The sequence below is a fragment of the Gasterosteus aculeatus genome, chromosome 2 (genome assembly GCF_964276395.1).
Source record: "Gasterosteus aculeatus chromosome 2, fGasAcu3.hap1.1, whole genome shotgun sequence".
Lineage (NCBI taxonomy): Eukaryota > Metazoa > Chordata > Actinopteri > Perciformes > Gasterosteidae > Gasterosteus > Gasterosteus aculeatus.
Genome location: NC_135689.1, coordinates 6,223,585 through 6,243,861, shown reverse-complemented (window position 1 = coordinate 6,243,861; position 20,277 = coordinate 6,223,585). Strand labels below are relative to the sequence as shown.

The 20,277-nt window shown below is 44.7% G+C and overlaps 3 protein-coding genes across 4 annotated transcripts; 1 reads left to right on the top strand and 2 right to left on the bottom strand.

Moving 5' to 3' along the window:
• Nucleotides 1–457: 457 nt before the first annotated feature.
• On the bottom strand, nt 458–3,744 carry LOC120828835 (ubiquitin-conjugating enzyme E2 variant 2). The gene is made up of 4 exons (XM_040192465.2): nt 3,574–3,744; nt 2,561–2,709; nt 1,905–2,030; nt 458–1,152 (listed from the first exon to the last, which is right to left on the bottom strand). The coding sequence occupies exons 1-4, from the start codon at nt 3,593–3,595 to the stop codon at nt 1,006–1,008; spliced, it is 444 nt and encodes a 147-aa protein (XP_040048399.1). The 5' UTR covers nt 3,596–3,744; the 3' UTR covers nt 458–1,005.
• A 304-nt stretch (nt 3,745–4,048) lies between these two features.
• Nucleotides 4,049–9,214, bottom strand: peds1b (plasmanylethanolamine desaturase 1b). Of its 2 annotated transcripts, XM_040192464.2 has the most exons (6): nt 8,825–9,214; nt 8,048–8,167; nt 7,815–7,906; nt 7,570–7,714; nt 7,228–7,440; nt 4,049–7,139 (listed from the first exon to the last, which is right to left on the bottom strand). In XM_040192464.2, the coding sequence occupies exons 1-6, from the start codon at nt 8,958–8,960 to the stop codon at nt 7,018–7,020; spliced, it is 828 nt and encodes a 275-aa protein (XP_040048398.1). In that variant the 5' UTR covers nt 8,961–9,214; the 3' UTR covers nt 4,049–7,017. The 2 variants fall into 2 exon arrangements, with proteins under 2 accessions (XP_040048398.1, XP_077944833.1); XM_078088707.1 differs by lacking the exon at nt 8,048–8,167 and having other exon boundaries at nt 8,825–9,036.
• Nucleotides 9,215–10,056: 842 nt separating this feature from the next.
• On the top strand, nt 10,057–12,195 carry cebpb (CCAAT enhancer binding protein beta). Its single transcript, XM_040192463.2, has one exon. It carries the CDS (start codon nt 10,853–10,855, stop codon nt 11,768–11,770), a length of 918 nt encoding a protein of 305 aa, XP_040048397.2. The 5' UTR covers nt 10,057–10,852; the 3' UTR covers nt 11,771–12,195.
• Nucleotides 12,196–20,277: the final 8,082 nt, after the last annotated feature.

The window sequence follows — 20,277 nt, the reverse complement described above, 5'->3', positions numbered from 1 at the left end:
GGAAATCCCAAAGTATTATCGCTTTGGCATAACGTGGTGTCCTTTGTGCTCGTTATCGGGCTGACTGCCTCACTCATTCTCAGTTCTGCTTTTCACTTTGCTGCAGTCTACAGTGTAAACTCACCCACCACACATCCATTCGCTATTCATCCAAATAGTTTGTTTTCACGACACCAACGAAACTAGCTTTCCTGCATGTGGACTTTTGAAATTCAATTTTTTGACTTATCTACAGGACTCGTAACAATTTCAACACAATATCTCTTCAAGAATGTTCACAAGGAGACGAGCTGTCGTCTTTCCAACGGGACGACATGAAAACATTTCAGAGATTTGGCCACATGATCATACATGCTTATTATTGCCAAGTCAAACGTACATTGGGGGTAACAAAGATTGTCTCATAGTGGCTTTTTTTAGTGAGCGATGTTGTAAAAAAGGCGAAACACAAAGCAGGTACACTCAATAAGATTATTTATGTTATTGTACAATCTGCATTTTTAACAAATAATAATACAAAAAAAAGATTAGTAACATGTACAGTATTCAAACGATCACATCTGGTGTGGACTGAGGACACCACCTGCCTCGTCACATCGAGTCCACCCAGAGCTCCAGTGGTTGGGGAGGGGGGTCGTGGGGGGGAATGACTTTCATGAATGCTCAAGTGTGTCTTTGTGTGTATGTAGATTTGCCTGTACTCGTTATTGTTTAGGTCTTATGCGGGTTGTGTGTGTGTACTGATATATGTGTACGTGTGTTTGCATGTATTCATGTGGACCTCATGTTCTGCTTTGTGATGGTGTATACAGATTTGGGAGTGTATATTTGCACGTGTCTGTCATTGCATACGTCTTCAGCTGTGTGTGTGTGTGTGTGTGTGTGTGTGTGTGCGTGCGCGCTCAGTCAAGGTGTTGGCATGAGATGTCACATGGTGGGGATAAACAGATGAAAGCAAAACAAAAACAGAGTCGAGGAGGCGATGGAGGCAGAAGAAGCCGGCGCTCAGTTGTTGTAGATCTGGCCCTCGGGTGGCTGAGGAAGCTTCGTGTTCTCCTTGCAGGTCATGAGCCGTCGCAGCTCCAGCAGCACCATCCGGATACTGTAGGAGTTCTGCCACTTGGCCAGTGCAGTCACCGCATTCACGTCCACCTGCAGGTCAGAGAACCAGTGAGGCTGGGTGGAGGAATTCTTACCCACAAACATTTGGTCTCTCTTGCAACACATCTGAACGCTTACTTCCCTCAATGACCAAAATGTTAGACGTTCAAGTTATTTTATAGCCTTTCTTCACAGGCCGCTCCTTATTGCCAAACTAAATTTAAGTTTGATGGTCCTCGATCTGTGGTTGGTTTAAAAAAGCCTTTTGATATAACGTGGGAAACAATAAAAGGGCCGGGCACCGCCACATTTTAACAACTTAAGGGAAAGCAAACACTGGCAGAGCCAATAAAAAAAATAAGATAATGTTCTCCATTTGCTCCTGGGGAGATCATGTTGGCCTAAAGTGACATTTTCTGTGATTCTAACTCATAAGTAATTCACATACTACAGTTTAAGTGAAATTGAGGTTTCTTAGAGCTCATTAATGGTTGCTTCACCACTAAGTGAGACTCGGAACAGGAAATGTTCTTATCTGCCCGGAACCAGTCTGCAGAGCAGGACGATGGTCTTCCTTTCATTGTCCTCGCTTATTTTGACACATGCCATTCTCAATGTGTTACACTTTTGCACTGCAGGTACCTTTTTAGTATTATAAACTAAATTGTGTGCTTTATCTTAATGTTTTCATACGTCTAGCAAGACCAGGATCAGGAGTATTTCTTCTTTCAAAAGAGCCAAAGGCCCCTAAAGTCGAGCGACGGAGCTGGAACCAGAACCTCGGGTTTTGGAAATTGACGTACCTCACCGCTGGAGGTGTGCACGCCATTCAAGTTTATCTTTGTCACAAATTTGACAAACGGTGGGGACTCCGGGTATTCTGGCCCACATACAACTTTCAGATTGTACATCCTGTTTTCAAAGCTTGTCTGTGGACAGAGACAGAGGTAGAGAGAGGTGAGTGGACAAAAGCAAGAACCGCAAAATCGCGGTTAGGACGGTTACAAAAAATGATAAAGGAATGAAGATTTGGAATGTCTGCAGTCCTTTGACAAAAGTCCTTGGACGTACAGAGTCGTTGAATAGTTCTTTACGGTTTAATATTGAGCTGCACTTGTACAGACTCAGCCTCCCAGAGGCAGATGACAAAAGATTCTCAATGCGCCTCTCAGCGTACATAAGTAAATACCACATTTAGCATCTGAAAAATCTATGACAAAAAAAAACATTTTCAAAAAGAAATGTAAGCAGCTGTGACGTTCCCTCTGAGGACTGTGCTTCATGGTGCCTGGGATTTATTCACTGATATTTTATATTTCCTGGAATGTTTTATTAGTCTCATTGTTCACGTTACTCATCCCCACCCTTTGCAGCCACCTTCTGACGCAGCTCCTCAGTGCGATCTGTTCACCTCTGAAAGCCACCAACATGCTGGTGGCCCAGCCCTTGTGTAACTCACCCTCTGGGGGCCGAGGATCACTCCTCTCCAATGCGTCAGGGTCATGTCGTCGTCATCCTCCAGGCCCCAGCTCACCGTGCCATCGCCCACACCTTTCTGGCCTTCCTCCAGCTCCTCCAGGAGCCGGAAATTGCGAGGGACTTTGACAACTGTTTGTGGACAGAAGCAGCCACGTGACCACCTGCTCGGACACCTGCGCACTTCCAACCAGATCAAAAACCGTCAACGTGCACGAGCGATGACTTCGCAGATACAACGCGCACGCACGCGAGAGGAGAACGAGCAACGCCTTGATTGACAGGCTGTTGCTCCACCTTGTTTTTAAGTATTCAAGCGGCCCAGAAATTCGGGGGTCTGGCTTCGATGACGCCGCGTCATTCGGCCTCTGCGGTGCGACGCGCCGGTAACGAGCCACGCGAACCAACGCGAACAGATGTTGCAGCGGTTCGGGCTCGGATCACCGGCATCTTGCGAGCCCCTTCGGGACACTCGCAGGTTGACGGAAAAACGTTGCGTCATTGTTGACATTAAGCAGTCTCGGGCACGAAGGACACGAATCATCATCTGTCGGTAACATTTCACGGTCGGTTTGTGGCACATCCGCTTACAGAGGCAAAACATTACGCCGACAGCGTCACCGCTGCTGTGGTTCACTAGCATCGACGCTAACCAATGTGGACTTACGTTACGTCATTTACGTTATTAACGTTATCAAATACAACGAGTGACTTAGGATGAACTCAGGTGATCGGTGCTGCATGACTACCTACCGACATAAAACCCCGTTATCGACAGTTACCCTTCTAACTTAAGTTACGTTAGCTTAGCTAATAGCATCGCTTCCTATTCATTGCCTACAGAAGCCCCAACTTTGCGTTAGCTTGCATATTTTTACACAGCTCACGCCTCAGTAGATATTTAACCTCCTTACGAAACTGGATAGTCACATCGCGGTATTTAATTCGGCCATTAATACATTCTATGGTTGTGATATTTTTCTCTTAAGCATTTACCTGATCCGGCGGCGACCGCCATCTTGTCGCTTCACACAGCGGGAGCGCGCACGTCGGTTCGCTTGTGGCGATGTTGCGCGCGCGTGGAACAAACGCAGAGCATCGCTCCTTTGTTGTCCCGGTGTGACGTTAGACGATCAGTACCATGATAGACCAAACATCGGCCCGTGTGTGAGGAAAGAGGTTTGTATTTATCCTTGAACATATTAGTAGGCTGCGTAGATTAAAAGCAGGAAGAACATACATTGCCCAAATAATACCATCAGTATGGAGGTGAGGTATTAGTCTAAGTAGGGTTGCTTATAGATTAGTATGTGCACTATCAATATTGGAACAACTTTGAGAGTATGTGGTTATTCGAGAATATTCATGATAATACCAATATATTGTCAAGTACGTTTTAAGTAACCAATAAGACTGCAATCCAGAGGGAATGTATAGCCACTGAGAAAGTAACTAGAGAAACAGGCAGGAGTAAGTATCAATCTTTTATTTAGTTAATTTATAAATACACTTTATTATATACATTGTGAGTCTTCTGAATGGAAGACAACAAAAAGGCATCAAGGCATTATTCTGATATCAAAGACTCCATCACCACCAGCATCGATAACCTACTGCAACATCCATGAAATATGAGTCTGACCTCAGAGGAAGTCAGACGCAAAGGGCAAAATAAAGTCGGGTTTCCTATTTTGCCGGCAAGAACTACAGTGAGTCAATCAGAGAGAGGATAAGGCAATTCAATGAGTTCAAGGATCATTACAAAAGTGATTTAAAACAAAGCGTGTGACTTAACAAGAACTGGCCACCCCACTTACCAACAACTTCCTTCGCTTTCACAATTTTCAATGAGAAAGTTTTAGAACACATTCTCACTTAATACCCTTCAAACTCACTGACACTCGTCTCTAAAACAAAACAAACCACAATCACAAATTGTACCTTAATAAGAAGAGGCCACGTTTGCTTTACTGATTGCGTTTAAATAATTAAGCTATTTGGGCCAACAGGCTGGAAAATAATAACTTGAACAAGTTTTACCTTTAACACAATTTTATAATAACCCACTGAACCACATTCCCAAGATCATCTGGAGAATACGAATGGTGAATAACTTAATGCATGTTGGATCTAAATTCACAAGCCTGTATGCAAGTTACGTTTGTTACGTGGAGGCTTCCTTCACCGTAAATATTTATTGCAAGGTTGTCAGATTTGTCCAACTTTAAAAGTAATTTGCAGGTCTAGTATTTCTTACCAATATCCTTAAAACACATATTGTTTTATCGACACAAATTAATTTGCTGACGGTCCAAAACATTGAGTAAAGCCAACTGTTATTTATAAAAAAAAGCTGTCAGTCAATCTTGATGCAAATTAGTCTACTTTCCCAAACTATATATATATATTGGCCAATTATGATTTTAAAAAAGCTAAAACTAAAGTAGTTCTGCGCAAGCCTCAACCTAGATGCAGTGGCAGGTAAAGGGATCACTTTACCTGCACATATTACACTATCACACAAAAACTGCTTCTCACGATACTCAGCAAGCGCCTGGCAATCTGCAGTGTATTTCTGCCGTTGACCTGTAGTGAACAATTGTACATAATGGAGTATGAAGGATTCAAAAACTGGAATATCACATCATATAAAGCATAATTTGAACTTCAAAATGAACAATTCAGCTTTCTCCACTTGGTAAACGTAACTGTTTTAAGCATGAAAATGATCTATTAGATAAAATGTTGATAGTTCAAACCCTGAAACCACTTGGTCCAGATTTTGGGTAATCTTTTAAAAGCAGCAAAAATGATCTTATGGATGAGCCCAGAGCTACCTAGCCAGTGTTTGCTGTACACAAACACAAAACAGGAAGCTGGTGACCCAGTACATCACATGTCGTACACATGCGTCCTTACATTTGTGTAGCTTAGTTAGTACATGTAAGTTTTAAGCTCCAGTTATCCAACTAAAATGGCGACTGTGTTAACTAGTAGAAAAGAAAGGCATTTTAACCTAATCAGACGAGTTAAGACATATGGTTCAGGGCTCGTAATACACTGCATAGTTATTTGCCACACAATACATTTACAAATTGCAGACTAAAGCATTAAAAAAAAAAAAAAAAAATCTCTCAGACTAATCAGTTAATGGCAATATCTCTAAAAAGGGAAGAAGTCACTGGATCGTAAGCGGACAGCGAAGCTCGAAGTGACCTCGCCGAGTCGGCACAGTGTGCACGCATCCCTCACCGGGAACGACGCGAGGAGCGAAAACAGTGTTACACACTGCTCGCACACAACTTGTGTGTATCTGTTGCTGACCAACTAGGCCACAGATCCCAGACAGACAGAATCATAGTTGCACAACATAAAGAAGTGCTAAATGAAACAAAACAAGATTTTTTTTTTTTAAAAGACACGGTTCCATGTACTGCAGGTGTGGTGAGTAAGGCTGCTGGACAAAAACAGTGTCTGCTGCAAATCTCCTTGGTTTATCAGGAGTGAAATAGACACTAAAAAAGGCTTTTCAGAGGACAATCGGTCATCGAAAAGTCAGACGGGCCAGGCTGACTCGGCAGAACGACATGATACATTTCATTCGATTTCTAACGGCCTGCATCGACGCCGACGACAGTAACACACATTTTGATGCCACTTTTTCAAGATCAAATTACCTCAATTGTCAAAAGTCCAATCAAAATGCCTTCTTAGGATCTGACGGCAATTTGGTTGATTTTTTTTTGGTTGTTTAAGTTAAAACCCTTTCTCTGAGCCGTCAGATCTGTCATGTAGCATCCAGGAGGGATGATTTTGGCTTTTAAGTAACAACTAACACAACAGCCCCAAAAGCTTGCAGCCAAACCCAAATGAGAGTAACAGTAATTGGCCGCAATACAATTGTATCAGTCCCACATCAAGAGGACCCTTGATGAGGTGGAGCAAAGAGTTTCCCAGTGACACTAAAAAGCAGAGCTAAATATAACGCGATTCATCCACTCTACAATGAACAGAAGCGTTCGCTCGTAGTCTTTTCTGGGATAGCTTGACATTTATACACGAGGGAAATCTTTTAATCTCCTTGGAAAGGATTTACAGATCACCTGTGTCCGACTATCAAGCATCCGAGTAAACCCTCTTAGCGAACGCACTTTGCAAACCAGCTCAAAAAAGTGATGAGTTGTTTTAGACCCGCGAAGAGTTTAGGATGTATTGCTTTTTGAAATGAGGATCTCCATCAGTGAGTTATGAAAAATCCCCGCAACGCAGCCCTCTTGAAAAACAGACAAAATGTGCAAGACTTAAAGCTATGGCATCAGAAAGAGTTAGTTCTTCCTTTCTATAGATTACAGTTCGTGCGAGGCAAAACGAAGGGGGGGGGGGCGAGAAGCCTGGGCGGAGCCAGGGTCTTCTGAGGTAGGGTGCAGTTAGCCAGCGGCGTTACTTGACTTTTTGAGCCCATTTCAAGTCGTCCGCCCGGGGCTTCTCTCCGGTGACGCCCTGGATCAGATCCTCCAGGTTCCTCCAGAAACCCAGCTTCTCCAGAGGGTAGTTCAGCCAACCTGGAGAGGACAGAGCTCAATGACAAGCCTGCCCATAAACGGCGAGGGCCGACTGAAACCCGGTCGACTGGAGAGAGCGGAGACCAACCTGTGGTGATGCAGAAGTACGTCTCGTGCGGGGAGACGTGGTGGACGCGGTGGTGCTTGCGGGGGAGGATGACCTGGTAGTCCTGCAGGAACACCACCCAACGAGGCAGGCCGAAGTACGTGTGCGACCACTTGTGAATCTGGTTGGTCAGGGTCACAAAGATGGCTAATGCGAACAAGTAGCAGTACCAGGCGTAGAAGCGGTAAATCTCAGCTGGAAAGGGGGGGGCGGAGAGTAATGGGTTTAGTGTGTGCATATCAAAAAGGAAAACGATTTTGGGAAGAAAAAAAGAAAATCAGACAGACGAACATGTCAGACGGGGTTTGTCGGGAGGAAACTCACCAGGGGAGAGGGTGAGGAAGCTGAAGGCCATGTTCGCTAGAGGGACGATGGTCAGCATGCAGTTGTCGCCATTGGTCTCAATGAAGTCGTGACGGGTGATGGCCGTGGGGTCGATGTGGTGCTCCCGGAATGGTCGTATAAAGGCCTGAAAAACATGTGACGTATTAATGCAGGAAATGGCCTTTTTGGAAGAAGAAAAAAAAAAAAGACAAGATCATCAAGAGTATAAACAATGGATGCGTTACCTTTCCAAAGATGGGTAAATCCACTGACCCCCACGTATCAGCGCCCCAGTGAACCAGTCCCGATGCGAAGTCCGCAGTGAGTATTCCCGCCACTGAAGAGGAGTTTAAAGAGGTGAAAAGAACCGGGGGAAAAGGTGAGAAAACTTGGTCGTCGAGTTCTGTTGTCAAGAGACAAACTCAACCGGTGACGATCCAACAAGAGACGATTAGACGCGGTTTCAGTCGACACTCACCAATGCTCAACAGGATGTACCACAGATGTCCCAGGTGGAAATTGGCAAGAAGGTGAATGAAATTGAAGGCCATGAGAGAGAAGCAGAGGAGGACAGACAACCACTCTTGAAATCTTTTGCCTTAAAAGAGGGAAAAAAACACAAGCAGACGTATTAGTGTGATTCAACACACGAGGTCCTGATAAAGCTACCAGTGAACAGATGTCCCAAACCAAAACGTCCCCAAGGTTAGTAAACTAGGCCATGCGATGAACTGATCGGATGCTTCCTTCCTCGACGTCCACGCTTCACTTTGCTTGTCACGTGACCAGAAATACCTGTCCACATCGCACAACTTAAAAAAAAAAAAAAGGGAGGCTACAGTTTGGACGTGAGTTACAGTGCACGGGCACAGAAATAACACGGTTATGAAAAGCTCTCGGAAGCAGGAGCAGGATGCTCTTCTAACTCGGTGCCTGCCGGGTGTGGGGGGGGGGGGGAAATGTCAAAAGACGAGCGCGACTCAACACACAAACACAAACACAACCTCAACCCTCGCACGATTGTTGTTGAGTGACAACAAAAGTGGGGCTGTGACAGTCACGGAGCCGCCGCCCGTTGTTCGGTGTCATTTGTGGTTTAGCAGTTAGAGACAAACTGGGTCCTCTCGGTAGGATTTTACGGTGTCAGTTTGCTGACGTTAGTTTGGTAACTACCCTACGTAAAGCCTGCCGCTTGTGGCCACTCGAACCGGGGAAACGAGCCCACGAGACGGAGCTGCGGAGAGGATCGGCTCACCTGGGGAGTAGAGATTGGCCAGTTCTTTGGCCCCGGCGTGTTGTGGCCCCCATCTGGCCGAACCCCGGCCCGGCGCCTCCGGCTCCATGGTCTGTGTTTCCACTCCACGGCCGTTCTCGTTAACCGTTCTCGCCATTTCTCCAGTGCGGGCCCAGCCCCTTCAATGCCGCCGTTCTCTCAGTTAGCAACCAACGGAATCATCCAGCGCTCAGCCCACAGGCAGCGTAGCGTTTTCAACCAATCGGGTGAGAGCCGTTGAGCGCAGCAGCCAATCGGCGCGAGGAGAATTGTTCCAGAGACAGCCGAGTGGCCAATGGGCGGGGTTCGCGAGGGCAGAGACCGCATTTCCTCACCCCGCCCGCGCTGGTGCGCTGTGTCCGCTCCGCTCTTCGGTCGTCCGCGGCGCGTGCGGTAGGTGGAGCTCTCCCTCTCTGTTTCTATAACATCTTACGTACCGTCGGACATCCTGGCCGACCTGGAGGTGTAACAGCGGCATCGGTCACCCGTCACGTTATGTGACGCTGCGACTTCAGCCAGGTGAAAAAGGCCGAAGGTTTGACAACACTTTGGCGGGTGAGGCGTTGACGGCGAACAGTGACGTGAGGAAACTATTTGCTTCAGTGTTAACTAACGGTTATGTGTGTTTGACAGCTGGAGGCACTGGTTACTTTTCAGATTAACTTCTCTTATATACTATTAAAATACTATAAATACTTTACTATCACATGTATTATTCGGGGAGAGTTTATAATATTGACCATAGACTGGTTATACTTCTAGTCCAACACCAGGGCCTTCATGATAATCTAAATCTACGTTATAAATTCTAAACTATTGGGTTAATTAGTCACAGAATAAAGTGTCACACCGGTTGCGTGCACCTGGGGAATGGGGAGGGGCTTATCGTTCTAGACAACACATGCTGAAACTGATTATGTGGAGACGTCCTCAACATTTATATTAGCTGTGTTGCTGTCAAGGTTCTGGTGTTCATTCTTAAAGTTCACCACGAGATGGCAGTGAGGCCTTATCGGTAAACGACGTCACTCAGCTCTGACTATAACTTGTAGATCTGAGCAGCTTTGGTCGTTGAGCTTCTTCAGACCAACGGCGCATATTAGTCACTGTGCTCCCTTTTTGTCAAAAGTAATGTAATGAGTTAAATATGGACCAAGTTTGGACGATAATGAAAAAAGAAACTGCTAAGAGTGTGAGTCATACAGAAGGCTGACAAGTGACCAAACACCCGCCCTGACCCTCATACAGTGTTGGAGAGGATGCATCATCTTGTACAGTTTGACCACACAACAACAAACCGGTTTAGACTAGTTGCTGTCTGTGTTGTGGGGAAACAGCTGTCTGCAGATGTGTCTCGGGATGCTTTTCGTGAGCATCGTTGTTATGGCGTGATTACGCATGAACTTAAGGGCCACTGTGTCGGATTTGTTTGTTCTCCATTATTGGCGGAGGGTTGAGATGTGACTTGAAAAACGGCGTGAATCGACGTGTTGTAAATAAATGCTTGTAAAGAAAGGGAATTATGTGAAAATGAAGGTGTTGGCTTTTATTTTCACGTATGATTTTTTTTGGTCTGTTTTGTTTTAAAAACACATTAAGTTACTCTTTTACGTGGTTGCACACAAAGATAAAACCACGGATATTTGTCAAAAATGTCAAACAAACAAACAAAAAACCAGATAAACCGTTTACATACAAGAAAGTTCATCCAAAAACAGCACATGTGTTCCGGTTGGCTCTCTATCTTGCGCGTCACACACCTGCCCAGCCAAAGCCCCGCCCAGCGCGTCTAATAAAACCCCCCCGAGACAGGAAGACTTGTCAATCTCTCCCAATACATGATCGCAGCTTCTACAAAGTTCCACCGCGCGCTGTCAGGGGCAGTGACCACGGGAGACATAAACTCGAGACACTTTCACCACTGAGGCAACTGAATCCAAAATTACAAACCGACCCGGGCGTCTCACCTCCGCCCTCCATGCTCCTTCGATCCGGCGGGTTTTAAGATCCATGGAAGTGGCCGGATTCTACGACGAGGGCGGCTTTGCTATCCACGGTAGAGACGGCATCATCGGTTCCGTCAGCGGCGGCGCGCACTGGAGGGTCGGCGACTCGATGACGGAGCTGGGCATCGAAGAGCGGGAGAGAGCGATAGACTTCAGCGTTTACCTGGATTCGGCTTTGCACTGTCCGCAACAGGCGGCGCAGACGCACCACCAGCAGCAGCAGCAGCACCACCACCACCACCACCAGCAGCAGCAGCAGCAGCAACCCCACCACCACCACCAGCTGCAGGGGGACGCTTACTCTGATTTCCTGCCCGAGAGCAAGCTGAAAAGAGTTGCGGCTCTGCAGAACTACAAGAACTACTCGCTGTTGACCGAGCTGGAGAGCAGTCAGTGCGACAACCCGAGGGACCCGAGGGAGCCTTACGCGCTGGGTTACACGGAGCTGCAGGAAACCCGCGTGGATAGCGTGCTCAGCCCCGAACTCCCCGGGAGCCGCTACAGAGCCGCGGCCGAGAGGGACGCAACTATGGAGAACGGCTCGTCCGGTTTCTACGTGCACTACCAGTCCACCAGCGGCAGTCTCGGAAACATCTCCAGCGCGTCCTCGACCTGCTCCAGCCCGCCCGGCACACCTGCGCCTTCAGGTAAAAGCGGGTCCCCGACGCACAGTGGCAAGATGTCCTCCGGGAATGCGAAGAAGCGCCTGGACAAGGACAGCGAGGAGTACCGGGTGAGGCGGGAGAGGAACAACCTCGCCGTGAGGAAGAGCAGGGACAAAGCCAAAGTGCGCAACATGGAGACTCAGCACAAAGTGCTGGAACTGGCCGCGGAGAACGATCGTTTACAAAAACGCGTGGAGCAGCTGTCCAGAGAGCTGGCCACCCTGCGCAACCTGCTCTCCGCCACCGGACAGTGTTAAGACCGCACATGTCTGGTCGTCGGTGGACTTCAGAGGACACTAGTCATCTAGTGTGGACAAACGGTACGCGAAGACAGCGGCCACCGGTTTACAGGGACAGTTTCAATGGGACTGAAGGAGTGGCTGCATGGATTGCGCAATCATTCACGATTCTTCACATGTCACCGTGGCTTTATTCTCAGATGTAATTTCGTGATGCAGTATTTCGGTGCATATTTTACGGACATGCGAGTGAATTTCTACATTTGGTGTATCTGGAGCAATGGTTGTTTAAGGGAAGAGTTGTGCTGCAGTGAAATGATGCAACTCTTTGTAATAGTGCTGGCAATGAATGAAATAAGTCAAATTATTTAATATTAAATGGTTAAATGCTTTAAATGTACTTGATATTTTATTGAATTAAACAGATTTATACTTTGTCTAAACAATTCCCCTTTGTGACTTCTTTTTTCATCCTTTTTTAAGCAGATGGTGTTGTGCTTGCCTTAAATATTCACGACCTGTCTATTGCAATGTGTTTCAATCACATATTGCAGATAAATACTGGCTCGACGTTAAGGAACATTTGGCATCTTCTAATCTAGGCCAATATGCAGCAATATATCAACTCGCTAAAGGAATGTGATGTTAGCTTTTGTACACAGTGGATTTAATAGATCTAGTCTTCACCAGTGGGGCTAAAGACATTTTAAAAGGATTTATGGTTTCCACAAAGCAGAAAATGTCTTTCAGTGGTTTGATCAGTGCCGTCACTTGGTGACAGAAATAAAGAAAGAGGGTTAATATGTAAAATAGTGTTTATCTTTCCAAATGACATTAGAAACATGAAGGGATTCCTTGTTAACCTAATGCATTTCAATGTTTACTCATCTATTGAAACGAAAACTCAAATCTCAAAATGCATCCCACCAATTTATACTGAAATGATACTGCTGAGCAAAGCGGAAAAAGAAAAAAAAAAAAAAAGAAGATAGACTCTGTCACACTGCACTGCAGAAATGTTCGCTTTATCTGTGGCACACGGCTCTGTCAATAGTCTGCCGGGTCCACTGGCCCAGAGAGGGGTTCAAGGTTGCATTCAAATTAATCAGCAACTAACCTCCTCACACCACCTCAGGTCACGCTCCAACAGCCAGAAGACCTGGTTGGAAGGCGAGATCCGTATACCCCCCCCCCCCCCCCCCCCCACCCAGCAAACCTTGTTTCAACCTGAAGGTAAAAAAAAAAACATCGAAAAAAAAAATGAAGAAGTTAAAACTGGGAGTGACAAAGTAAGTTACACCAGACATGATAAGTTCACTGCTTGTTTGCAGAAGAATTTACCAATCCGGCAGACCGCTTTCACACACTATGAAACTTATCTGTCTCAAACAAGCAAACCCCAGACAGAGAGGATAAAGGAACGGGCACGGTGGGATTTGTAGGTGAGCCGTGACAATTAAGGGTGGGGAATGTTTTCCTATATGGCCAAAAACGAGTTTAAAAAACCCCCACCTTGTCTAGCTGCTCACAAGGGGACACGTCTACTTTATTGTCAATGACAACTGTCTTTTAAAAAATTCTCTCAAGGTATAAAAACTGTTGCTGCTTTGTGCGTCGAAAGATGACATTTTGAACACAGTGGTTGTTTCAACACACCCAATGATGGAACAGTTTAGCTTTTAACTGTTGTGCAATATCCTCCGTTTCCAACACATCACCACTTGAAGACTGCTACACCCACATTTGAATAAGACATTGTTATCCTCCACGAACATCACAATAGCTTTAAATAGTTGTGGTTTAGCTTTAGGACTTAGTGTGTACAAAAGCAGTGCCACTAGACATGATTGTTTCTTACACACAGCCTTCGGGAAAAGTTGTAGAACAGAACATCATCTAAAGAGTTTCAGGAACAATTATCATGTCGTATAACGCGTTAATGATTTAACACACGGCGCTCCATTGTTGTGACTTCTGTCAGCACATTTAGGAGCTCTCGTCGTACCCGTCAGTGTTTGGCAGAGCTTCGTTTTAGACATTCTCTGCATTCTTTCTTCAATGACCCCCCCCCCCCCTGGTTTCCCATTGGAGCCCCAAAGCAGTCCTTCCCTGCTCCTGGCGCGCATGCTGACAGGAGAGAGGGAAATTCCCACACAGGGTGACCTCTTTTCTTGAAAGTTTAGCCCAGCCTTCTTTCCACATTTTACCGTCAATGGGCAGTGTCTGTCCGTAAGCTCCGCGTTGCATCACCGCCCCTCCTCAGGCCAACTGGCATCCTCAAAAACTCCTCTGATAAGGCAATACATGCGCACGCACACACACACACACACACACACACACACACACACACACAGACACACACACCTGTCACTCTAATGTCCACTCTGTACCAGTGGTTGAGAAATGGAAGATGTTTCCCACTATGAGTCATGTTAGTACTTTCTTTTGGTGTTTTATTAGTTGTTTCTCCCACAAATCCATTTTTTACAACTTGGCGTTCGCCCATGTTTTCCGATTTGATCAGAAAAAGTCGGATGAAAACTCAACCATCTATTTGACACGATTCTTTAATTAATTAACTTGGCTTTGGTCCGTTTTTTCTCCTGGTTAGTTTCACAATGTGTCAGCTGACAGAACATTTGTTTCTGTTTTACATCATGAGTAACATAACCTCCTGACTGCTTGCAGTTAAATTGCAATGTTAGCAACAGGGAGAAGGAGAAAAAAAAAGATGGATCTGGGTTTGTTGCATGTCCACAGATAAGGTTAACAACACAAATTCATGGTACAACTGCAAGAATTTCTCAATACATTAAGTAATCTAATGAACTGGAACTATTTTGATAATCAAATCACCGTTTCATTCATTTTTCAAGCAGAAATGTCAAATATTTGCAGTTTCAAAAAACTGTATTGAATGCTTTTCTTTGTTACACAGATTTGAAGTAAAATGATCTGCTGATTAATCTTTCATAACGTGCAATCACCTTATTCATCACGGCAAATAAAAAACTACAGATGAGCACATATGAGCGACAACACAGTGATTTACTATTTCAGCCAATTTGGTTAAATTAGATTTTGCCATAGTTTGCAATCCATTTAAAACAGGATTAAGTGGGCAACATTAAGTATTGCTTATGACAGTCAGCCTGACTTGTCTGTTGAACTCAGGCCAAAGCTCATCGGCTAAGACAAGGAAAATAGGTACAAAATATATATTATGTTTTCTTTACTGTGAACTTCAGTACAAGAATAAGATGTGCATTTGTTGTGGAATTTGTTCAGCCACAGAACAAAATGCAGTGCTTCAGTATTTACAGCAACAATATGATGTGGAATTGACTCAAAAGGAACTAGCTGGGTGGCTCATTGATTGGTTTTTAATAGGGATTAGTCATTAATCATGAAGCGTCACGCAACATTCGATTCATCTTTTTATAGGAGCTGTTGAAAATTAAAATATCAACAGATTCATCCTTTAAATTAGGTCTGTTTCTGAGTTGGTTTCTGTTGTTGTTGTTGTTATGTAACAGGTAATCTGTGGAGTGCCTCAAAGTTCTATCCTGGGCCCTGTTTTTTTCACATTTATTCCTTTAGTGTTGATAAACTTTAGATGCTTATTTACTGCAACCAGTGAAGTTGTGTTGTTTCTTCTATTCTGTAAAGGACCATAGACAGACATTTCATTGTGATTGATTGATAAAGAGAACTAAATAATGATGGAATGACCCCACATTTAGGACCCTCAAATACTGATATTGCTTGTGTAGAAATATTTGATCATGAAACTGTAGGTACTACTTTTTTGTTTTGTACCTTTGTGTTTGCACATCATCTCTTGTACGCTGTTCGCTCAGAGTCAAGAGTATTGAACACACAATTAAAACTGATATTATTAAATGATGATTTTTAACCCTGTGATTTTGCTTTTTTGGTTCCTCCTCTAAGTGAAAGGAACATTGGATATCCGGACAACGGGTTGTGACGGGAAGCCAGGCCGCCTGAGCTACGGTAAACCGACCAGTACATGATCCGTCTTTAAGTCCACCGAGATTTCAACATCTTAGTTCACTTCTGCTATTTTCACCGTGGATGACTGTGACAACGCCAAACTGACGTGCAGAAGTGACTTGCGGTGACTACACAGGATCAAGTATCACTGCCCAGATCTTGTGTAACCCCAGGCCATCCTTGCAAAATGAGGATGCTACTTCTCAGAGAAAAACTTGTGTGTAAGAAGAGGTCATTTCAAAATAACTGCAGTGTATGGAGGGTTAATAGATGGGAACAGGTGTGTCCTAACTGTGTACAGAACACTGCAATTGTGTATCATCAGAAATTAATTTATAAAATGAATCCTGATCTTTTCCTTTTTACTTTGCTTTTACCAAATGTTGGACTGTGGCAGGATAGTTGTTGATTTAAATAAAAAATATTCAATGCTATTTGTAAATAAATAGTCATAATGGCGGTTTAGCTGACCACTCATGGCTGACCACTGTTAAAATAATGTCAAACTAAGGATTTCATCAGAATTTCCAAAAGGATAAATAGCTATAAAAGGGCAAAAACAACGTCTGAGGATGATCCTCTAGAATCAGAAGGTGTATTTAGCACATATCATGTCACCTGCTTTTATAAAATGTTCACTGTGCCAGGTGCCTGTGCACTGACCACTGCTGTGTGGTGAATTAGCGGATCCATTGTGTAGACCACGAGTGTACCGGTCCTTTCATTCCACTGGGGCCTCTTTGAATTTTTATGTCTGAGTGCTGCGTCTCTGTTGTTATTGCTGCTCGCAGCTTTCCCGATTAAAACCTCTCAAAAAACAAACATTTTTACCCTCAAGACTGCGCTTCGTTCGGTCCTGAGCAGCACACCTGCCCCGACATGTTGTCAGCACACACCCAAGTCGCGGTCAGAAGCTGTGTGAAATACACTGTGCTTCCCTGAAAGCCCAGAGGCACACTTTGCCTCGAGGCAAGTGAGGCCGTAACTAAAAACGCCTCTCGGATTTATTGTGATGTTTAAATTTTGGGCATCGTGTTATTCAAACGTATCGTACCCCGAAATAGCTTTCAAAAAGGCCCCAAAGCACTTAAAAAACGATATACAGCTCACGAATGTTCTACGACTCAATGTGCACCTCTACTTCTGAAAAATGTCACTGAATGCAAACTTATTCATTAAACTATCCACTAATATGTTAGAACTAAAATAACAGATGTTCACTGTGCTGATGATGCCTCTCTTTCACTCCTCACTTTGAAGTAAACATTGGAGTACAGAACTTTTACTATGCAGTATTAATAGATGAACTATTCATACTTTATACCTTCACCGTAGAGACATTTTTTTTGTATTTCTTCAACCAAGCAGTCGGCCCGGAGCCGTCAAATCACAGAGCACAACCTTGAGAAACACACATATATATATACTGGATGCTTGTAAGTGTGAGGTTGATGCCCCATAGAAAGGTACGGAATGAGTGCGGAGAGGCAGCAGCGTTGAATTGTAAGTTGTTTGTTTTAGAATGAATGAATAGACATTAGTAATTTGTTATTTAGTTCCTTATTGCAGGACTTGTTGAGAAGACATTCAACTCCTCTTTCACAATGCCGAAGTTAATATAAAGTTCAACCCATTGCACTATTCCTCAAAGCTCTCCTCTAAAACTTTCCTAGATTACCAGACCGGCTTGACGCCCTGCTCAGTTAGACTGACATCCTTCTTTTATTTGGACAACTAAGCGTTGGAAATCCTTGTAACATGGAAGTGAAAATGGGTCTTCTCACACATTCAAGAAATGCAACCACCTGTTGTGCAAACGTATAGCTTACTGTAAATTGTAAATATTCATGATAAATGAGAATGGTGAGATCAAACCAGCTGTGCAAGAATTTCAACATTTAACAGGTATAGCAGCTTTTGACTGACTCATCATATACTGTAGTTTTGTGTCAAATGTTACTGATAATTAAACAGTTAAAATGTTCTAGCCAGGCCTTTTGTCACGTTAGGAAGAGCTTGCTCCCTTCTGATCATTAGACGGCGAAGCCTGACGTAACTAAATGTACAGTAAATTCAGCGCTGAACACTCATGAAATCACAGTTACCTCGACATAATAGTAGCTGTCATGTGTGGGCCTTGACATGTTCAGATTACTCAACAGGAAGTAGGGTGTGCTGACGACGTTGCTGGCATCGAAAACATTCCAGCCGCAGAAGCTTTAACTATGTGACCATCCTCGCGTACGCGGCCTACCTTTCACCTCATTCCCAAAAATTGTTGTTACAAACAACAGCCGGTGACGTGTGTGTGTCTGTGTGTGTGTGTGTGTGTGTGTGTGTGTGTGTGTGTGTGTGCTGCTTCGCAATGAAACTGACGCAAAACAAACAACATCAAAAAAAGGTTTTAATTTCCACAGTTGCTAACCCAGGAAAACAACAACAATACCCCAAAAGAACACCGTGGTGACTTTGCGGTGAGGCAGGCAGGTCATGTTTACGATGCGGACCACGTGGCGATGACGTCAGGAAGGATGCGGGAGCTCTGCGCGGAGGGGAAGCACCGTCTCCAACCTCTTGGTATCTGCGATATGACCTATATGCGTGAACGCAGCCAATGGCAGTCAAAGTGCTGTTTGTCACGTCGGTGTTCTGACGCCGCGTCCACGACAGCAGCAGCTCCGGGGGACAGGAACCGGAAGAGGAACTGCTCACGGGTGAGTCTCTACAGACGCAAAGCGAAGATATCGGCCCCTGAAGGAGAGAGGCCGCGGTTTAATGACAACAACCACCAAATAAAATCCCCCAATGCCGCTCGATTAGGAAAACAGTTTGTTTTTAGTTTTTTTTTTGTTTATATGCCATATCTAGGTAAGGGACACATGAATAAATGATGCCGAGAGGAACACAGACCTCATACTGAAGAAGCAATTCACCAATTTAACCATGACTGCAAAACAAGTGGAAGCCTTTATTTCACCCTACTGAAGTTAAGAGGTATTGTCAGCAGAAGTCACTTACATCATCAAAAGAACATTTCCAAAAAATAACAAATGCTCTTTTATTGGTGTATTATCCACATTGTTAGACTGTTAATGCAAAACCAGCATTTTACCACAGTAACCGGTGGAGATGGAGCTCTTGTTATCTCAAACCTTTGGATAGTTTAGTCTACTGGGGTCACGAGATAAATCAGAGGGGCCAAATATCTGATACTCAAACCCGTTTGACCCTTGAACAGTTGTTCCCATTAGGCCGGTGGAGAAAACTCCCGAGGAGCCCCAGCTCGACCCTGCTTTTCAACTATCAATACCAGTCATGTCTACAAATACGAACTACCAGTTGGCTCAGCTGTGCACAGAGACGGAAGACATTGAGAAACAAGTGGATTTTGTCACCATCGAACCACACAAGCCGTTTCCAGTCGAGACACAGCGTGCCAACCGCCTGCTGGCTGTGGCCTCGTATTTACCGTAGTATTGGAGTAAACGGTGCTAAATGTTATCTTACTGCGTCAAAAGTGTACTTAAGTGCTTCAGTGAACGTATTGAGCTGCATTCCACCAACGGTCGACGCCGATGGTCGACTGTTTGTAATGATAAGGGCATGAAGAGACACGGTACACCTGAGTGCCATCACTTCCTCGTGCCGAGCCTCCACAGAACCACCCTAGTGCGTGTGCACTGACTCTCACGGGTTTGCGGAGTCACACTTGGAAACATCTGACTCCCCTCACATTCAGGAATTTCCTGATGCCTGCGCGGCTCCTGGCGCGAATGATCTGGCAGGACACGAAAAGAGACTCACAGTCAAAGATCGTTCCCGCCCACTCGCACAGCCAGACCTCTATTGGGAAGTTCCAGGTTAATGGCTAAACTGACACACGCTTTGTAGGAGTCAATGTGGAGTCAGCATTATGCACATTTTGGGCCGAGCAAAGAGGCACTTTAGTGCACATTTTACATCTGTTCAAGTGGCATTGTTCCAACTCCGACAACTCTAATCACAGCATTTTATATCCACGCTTCGGTGGATGAGATACCTGGATGTGATACATACATTCAAAATAAGTAACAGAATACTCTTGACCACAAACAGTGGTTAAAAAAAAACACCGCTGGGTTGTTCAGTCGAATCAACTGTGACTTTAAGAAGACTTCCGGTCCCCGGTCACACCTTGATTGTAGTTTTCCTCGATGAGTGCCAAGTGTCTTGACGTCAGCAGAGCGTGGTTGGGAGTGCTATTACTCACTCTGCTTAAGTCGAATTCTTGTACAGCACGTACCAGCGTCTTATTTCCCAAACAGGAAGTTCTAGCCGAGGCTGTTGCCAAATCATCTGTACTATATCAATGTGGTGCAGTTTACTCAAGCAATGCATGTGTCAAGACATGTTCTTCCGCCCTGCAGTGTTCACTATTGACTATTGCTGTGTACTTTTTACTCTAAAATGAACCGAAAACCTGTTCTCGGGGCTAAGCGGAGCAGTTTTGACGTCAAACATTTTCTGGGTGT

Excerpts from the sequence above, each read along its gene's own strand:
- LOC120828835 (XM_040192465.2), bottom strand. The coding sequence starts at position 3,595 with ATGGCGGTCGCCGCCGGATCAG. Across the intron at positions 2,710-3,573 it reads GGCGGTCGCCGCCGGATCAG|TTGTCAAAGTCCCTCGCAAT; the intron begins GTAAATGCTTAA and ends GTCCACAAACAG. Across the intron at positions 2,031-2,560 it reads TGATCCTCGGCCCCCAGAGG|ACAAGCTTTGAAAACAGGAT; the intron begins GTGAGTTACACA and ends CTCTGTCCACAG.
- peds1b (XM_040192464.2), bottom strand. The coding sequence starts at position 8,960 with ATGGCGAGAACGGTTAACGAGAACGGCCGTGGAGTGGAAACACAGACC. Across the intron at positions 8,168-8,824 it reads GGCCAATCTCTACTCCCCAG|GCAAAAGATTTCAAGAGTGG; the intron begins GTGAGCCGATCC and ends CCCTCTTTTAAG. Across the intron at positions 7,140-7,227 it reads GTACTTCTGCATCACCACAG|GTTGGCTGAACTACCCTCTG; the intron begins GTTGGTCTCCGC and ends TGTCCTCTCCAG.
- cebpb (XM_040192463.2), top strand. The coding sequence starts at position 10,853 with ATGGAAGTGGCCGGATTCTACGACGAGGGCGGCTTTGCTATCCACGGT.